Source organism: Poecilia latipinna, unplaced genomic scaffold (genome assembly GCF_001443285.1).
Source record: "Poecilia latipinna isolate Pla-1442-1.1 unplaced genomic scaffold, P_latipinna-1.0 Scaffold113, whole genome shotgun sequence".
NCBI classification, from domain to species: domain Eukaryota; kingdom Metazoa; phylum Chordata; class Actinopteri; order Cyprinodontiformes; family Poeciliidae; genus Poecilia; species Poecilia latipinna.
Window position 1 is genome coordinate 508797 of NW_015112729.1, and position 6000 is coordinate 514796.

The window sequence follows — 6000 nt, forward strand, 5'->3', positions numbered from 1 at the left end:
TATTTTATTTTCATGTAGCAATGTGTCTGTCAAACATATTGTCTGCGTCACCATTCAAATTCTACAGGCTCATCTAGAAACACATAATTTGGCTCTAAAACATTACCACACCATCAGGAGGAACTTGCAGTCAAAACCTCTCTCCTTATTTTGCCTCAAAAACAGTGCAGCTAATTATCTTTTAAAAGAAAGCATTTTCTTGATTGACAAACTTTGTGCTCACTAACAACACTTAGTTGGTGGTCTGGCTGTCGACTCCCTGCTCGAGCTCTTGCTGTGGGATGAGACTGTTTGTTGGGTGAGGAGAAATCCTCACCTACATTTTCTGCATATATATGTGTATCAAAAGTGCTTCCTTCGTTCCTTTTCTCTCCAATTAGAGGACACACATTCATTTAACACACAAATTAAGGAAGTGTTTTTTTGAGGGGGGGGGGGTCAAGACAATAATCCATTCTGGTCAATAAATACTAAATGTTATGTCAGCACTCACATGTGGAAGTGCTTACCTGGTTTTGAGATTGTGACTTAAAAACTCAGTTTCTGAAGAGTGTATTTTGAAATTATTTTATCTACTTCATAGAACCTCAGATTGTGATTTTTCTTGTTTCATACTTTTTATAATTTACATTTTCTATCTCTACAATATTATGGAAGATAAATATTCAATATTTACCCTCTCAAATCACTTTACTTAGCGATTGCCTGTAGGTACTAGTCAATGCTTTTGTTGTAAAAAGATGTTCTAAGGCAGCTGCATGTTTTCAGGGTGGAGAACTCGTGCTCGAAGCTCGTTCAGGCGGCTCAGATGCTTAAGGCAGATCCATACTCTGTTCCTGCGAGGGATTACCTGATCGATGGATCCAGAGGGATTCTGTCTGGAACGAGTGACCTACTCCTTACCTTTGATGAAGCAGAGGTGTGTGCTTTCCTACTTACACCAGTAAACATTAGTGTCTTCATGCTCGCCATCCCTTCAGAGCATGCTTTGGTCTCTTTCAGGGAATTAAAGCTTTATTTAGCAGCTGCACAGAGGAAGGAGGAACTCTTGGAGCTGTAATGGAGGCTCAAATGCAGCTAGATCTAATCACAGAGATCAAATGACCTCCCTGTGTCATAATTCAGGATGTCTGTGTGTTTGCGTGTGCAAACACCCAGTCTACATGTGTGTGTGTTGGGGGTGGGGGGGGTGGTTGGGTGATTGCATGAAGGTTTGATGGCAGCTCCATAAGTGAAATCACATTGGGCACATGATTAAGCTCACCACGTCTAATCACCAGCCTCATTTTCAGAAGAGCAGCTTTTCTCAGTCACAAGATGAACATCACAAGACTGTCGACGCACACACAGACACCGCAGAAACGACGAGGGGCGAGAAAAGCTCTCAGAATGAATGCCGTTTGTTCTTGTTATGAAAAGAAGCGCTTTTGCTCCGCGAGCTCTCACCTGTTATTGCGTTGTGCTTGCAGGTGCGTAAGATAATCCGTGTGTGTAAAGGTATCCTCGAGTATCTGACAGTAGCTGAGGTGGTGGAGACCATGGAAGACCTCATCACTTACACAAAAAATCTCGGACCAGGTCAGTAAAACACGAAGCAAGTTATTGAACAGCTTGACTACTGTGAGGAGATCCTGTTAATGCCAACCCACATTAACATAATAAAAAAAATAATATTTACAGTGCCTTGCAAACATGTTCATGCGACTTGAACCTTTTTGACGTTGTTTATGTAAAAACCATAAGCTTCTATGCGTTTCATTTCATATTTATGCAACAGACCCAAACAAAGAAGTCATTTTTTAAAAAATAAAAGCAAATAAAAAAGCTGAAAACAGCGACATGCACTTACGTTTCATTTATTTGATTCACATGAAAACAGAAAAAGTGTAGGAGAGTTAAAATATTTTCAAGCCCTGGGTGTCCATCTAAATGAATGGGCCACATTCATTTAACACATTCTTGTGTGCAAAGAGAACAGTAATCAGAGAAGCAATTCACAGCAACTCTGGAGGAGCTGCAGAGACCCACAGCTCAGGTGGGAGAATATGCCGGCACAACAACTATTAGTTGTACACTCCACAAATCGGATCTTTGTGGAAGTGTGGCAAAAATAAAGTCAGAAAAAGTTTTAAGTTAAACACTTGGTGACGCATGCAGGAAGGCGCTCTGCATGTGCGGCAGAACGCACCACCTCTCTGGTGAAACATGGTAGTGACAGTGTTATGCTCTGGAGATGCTTTTCTTCAGCAGTGACAGGCAAAGCTAGTTAGAGTTGAAGGTAACGTAATATATATAAAGCATCTTCCAGGAGTTAAAGTTTTGAGGCAGAGAAACAGATTCTAGTAGCACAACATAAAAATGAGCTACACTGAAAAGAATTAGATCAAAGAATGCTCTTTTGTTAGAATGACATTGAAGTCCACAATTAAATCCATTTGATAATCTGTAGCAAAGCTGGTGTTCATGTGCATTCTCCAATCAGTTTGATTATTTTGCAAAGAAGGATAAGTAAAAAGTAAAAAAATTCCCCCTCTACATGTGAAAAGCGTGTGGATATACTCCCAAAACCTGCAACTTTAACTGCAACATATCTATTGTTGTTCAAAAAGATCACTGAGTACAAACACAAGCCTGACTGTAGATTTCCAGTTGTATAAAATGTATTAAAATCATTTCTCTTTAACCTTCAATCCACAATTATCCACTGCTTTCTGTTGGTCTGTCACATGAACTCACATTCAAGGCAATTGAATACTTTTGCAAGCACGGTGCTCTTGTAAGCATTTTATTTATTCACCCTTCAGAGGAAAATGCAAACAGTTGTCTTGCATCTTAATTTGATCAAAAAGGGAATCATAAATATTGCAACTTTAGGCCTAAAGTCAAAAAATACTGTCATAAAATCAACCATTGTTTGTAATCTATGAACACACATGATACTTTACTAAAGATATCAATAGGTTTGTGAACTTTTTAAAAAAAATACTCTTAGTAATTTACTAATCAGTGTATTAAACCATCAAATTAAGGACTTACATACTTAAAGGTACAACACTGAGTTGGATGTGTTTATAGGAGGTTTCTAAATGAAACAATTAACCTTCATTTTTTTGTTTGGGTCAAAGATCCATCTGTTAAGATGGAACAAAATGAATTAACCATTGACTCCTCTGACATCAAGATAGTCTTAGTGAGTCTTTCCACTGGCAGGAGGATCATAAACAGACCATTTATCATCAGAGCATCGGGTTAATTACATTTTCAGAACGCCGTGACTTAATATACTGGGGGGAAGTCTGATGCCAAGGCTTCCTCACACACCACTGGCTCAGGCATTGTTCGAGCTCAGTGGTTCGTGAAGGAACGACGTTCGAATGTGTCTGTTAATCACCGTACCAGCTGGGTCAAATGCAAAGTCACAAAAACATTTCCTGCCACCTACCCAGAGGAGGGGTTGAGTCGTACTCTCGCCTCAAACTCTCGCTGAAAATCATTTGGCCGTGCTTTTTGTCTCCGTTTTTTTCCACCAGGCATGACAAAGATGTCAAAGATGATCGAGGAGCGGCAGCAGGAACTGACCCACCAAGAGCACCGACAGATGCTCGTCAGCTCCATGAACACCATCAAGGAGCTGCTGCCCGTTCTCATCTCAGGTGCATACGGGTGAACTTGTGTGGGCAAACGACAGCGCAGGTCGCAGAGCATCCAGCCGTTGTTATAGTAACACTGGTAATTACAGTCATTAGGTGCTTGGGATGCGAGACTGACAATGCATCGCCCACTAGCTCCTCATCTACAGTCTGATATACTGAACATACATTGAGGAGATGAAACATTTCAGCTATTACTGTAGCTGCAAAAGATTTCAAGTAAGTTAGCTTGGGATACAGGCACTAATTAATATTTTTATATTGATAAGTCATAGAGTTTTTTGCAAAATTTCAGTATCAGCTGAAACGTGAAGGTCCAGATCCCAACAGTATGATTCACTTATGCTGCCTGGTCAGAAGTTTACATATATGCATCATCAATGTGATTTTAATTTTTGTGCTGGTAAAGGATTTATCTAAGCAACATTTTTGTCTCCAGAGTGAAATTATCACACCACACACATTCAATAGACTTTGAAAAAACAAAAATGCAACTTTGAATTCTGATTTTCTCTAATCTACTTGTGGTCAAAATTGTACATACACCTCCACTAATATTTGATTGCATGTTCAATTCAATTCAGTTTATTTATATGTCATCCCAATCACACATCTTAACTTGTTCTGGAATGGATAAAGCGGTTCCAGCAGAATGTCTCTTTGGTAAAATATTCCCACTTCAAATGGATACTAAAATTGCAAAAACATCTAATGTTAAACTTGATTTAATTCTCAAATTTCTGAGGTCAAATCAAATCTATTCTCCATTGCGTGAGGCTGAAATGCCTCCGCAACAGAACTAACCTAATAACCGGGAATAAGTGAGGGATTTCAAGAGAAATAGCTAACTTAGCAGACAGTTTATTCATCTAAAACATTCATCTGGCAATACCTGTAATTCGATCAAATTTGTGTCTTCAGCTATAAAGATTTTTGTGGCAACCAAAAGCAGCCGAGGAGCCGGCATTGAGGAGGCTGAGAAGAACCGAAGGTTTACGTTTGAAAAGATGAGCGCCGAAATCAGCGAGATCATCAGAGTCTTACAGCTCACCACGTGGGACGAAGACGCCTGGGCAAACAAGGTAAAATCTGTTTGACACATAAGCAAATTGACTTTTGTTTTTTTTTTGTTTTTTTGCCCACAAACATTTGACACAAAGTCGAACTTAAGACAAACACTCTCCCACTGAGGGGCATCTCTGAAAAATTCACTCTTTTACTTTCTGTCTCCATTTTTGTTTTTGCTCGCTAGTGTAACTCTTGGTTTTTCTTTTTCCCTTTCCTTTCTTTCTTTCTTTCTTTACCTCCTTCCTTCATTCTTTTCCTTCCTGTAGAAGGTAAGCCTGTCTCTTTCCCCCTCTGCGGTCTCCAGCATGCAAGCTTGTGGGTGTATGAGTTTCTTTGTGTCTGATCGACACACGAATGTGTCCTCACGCTTACGTTCTGCATATCTGTCACTCAGGTATCCGAAAACAAGTGTGTCCAGTGTTTGTGTCAACTTCTAAGCAGATGTGGTGATGTAAGGTGTTTCATCACTACAGTAAATGGCTTTATGTGCATCTGTTTGTCAGTACATGTCCGATGGTCGAAAATGAGCAGCTGATTGTTGCTTGACAGAGAATCAAAAACTGTGCAGAAGTGATGTCCAGAGCATCAGCTAAAGAGTTTGCAGCAGAAGTGAAATCTGTTTCACTCGTCCAACCTGTAACCCCTGCATGTTTCTCGCACAGCGTCCTCAGACAATGATCTGTCCGTCCGTCTGTATATGTTTGCTGTGGGGATACTGCGTGCGAAGTGTGTGAGCTGTGATAAGCACTTACTGTCAGTTCGTGAGGGGAAAGTGCTGGCATATGATGACTGCCATCCTCACGCCGGGTCATGAATTATAGAAATAAGCTGGTTGCTGTCCAGACACATTCATAATAGATGGCTTGTATTGAGCTGTTCCACTTGAGCGTTTCATTCTCCTCCCAGCTGGAAAAAGCTTTTTGTTTTCCTCGCAGGAAGCAGTCAAAAGTGTTTCTCTGAATATGCGAGGAGGCTGAACTTTATTATTTTCCCGTTTCTTATTCAGTTCTCATTTCCAGTCAAGCGTTTGGCTAATTACTGGTTTATAAAGATTAACTGGTAACTATCAACTCAGCGTCCACTATTTGTAGTAAATGTAGCAAAAGCTTATTCAGAAGATTATTTTACTGATTTATAAGTTCCTATAAAATGAAGTTTTCACAAGCCTTTATTTATTTTTTTTTTACCTATATTAGCTGATAACACTCTAAAGCCCCTACAAGTTAAAGATCTTATCATTTATCTTATATTAGTGTGGCAACACTAGATGGGAATTCAGATT

At 39.7% G+C, this 6000-nt stretch overlaps 1 protein-coding gene and 1 long non-coding RNA gene across 9 annotated transcripts in view; one reads left to right on the forward strand and one right to left on the reverse strand.

Annotated features, from left to right (window-relative positions):
- The window catches only part of LOC106944815 (vinculin), a 39407-nt gene that overhangs the window by 8302 nt on the left and 25105 nt on the right, over window positions 1–6000 (forward strand). For 5 of the 8 annotated variants that reach the window (XR_001424412.1, XR_001424416.1, XR_001424414.1 and 2 more), the window contains exons 3-7: window positions 769–919; window positions 1470–1578; window positions 3531–3653; window positions 4572–4732; window positions 4985–4987. Coding sequence is in view for 1 of the 8 variants with exons in the window: in XM_015028082.1 (XP_014883568.1) it covers window positions 769–919; window positions 1470–1578; window positions 3531–3653; window positions 4572–4732; window positions 4985–4987 (547 nt within the window). In the remaining 7 variants the exon portion in view is untranslated. The remainder of the gene's footprint in view (window positions 1–768; window positions 920–1469; window positions 1579–3530; window positions 3654–4571; window positions 4733–4984; window positions 4988–6000) is intronic. The other 3 variants (XR_001424418.1, XR_001424413.1, XR_001424415.1) reach the window with 1 other exon arrangement.
- LOC106944822 (uncharacterized) overlaps window positions 126–6000 on the reverse strand; it is a 14422-nt gene continuing 8547 nt past the window's right edge. Inside the window, exons 2-3 of the long non-coding RNA XR_001424420.1 lie at window positions 2622–2631; window positions 126–137 (exon numbers count right to left, since the gene is read on the reverse strand). This is a non-coding gene — a long non-coding RNA (uncharacterized LOC106944822). The remainder of the gene's footprint in view (window positions 138–2621; window positions 2632–6000) is intronic.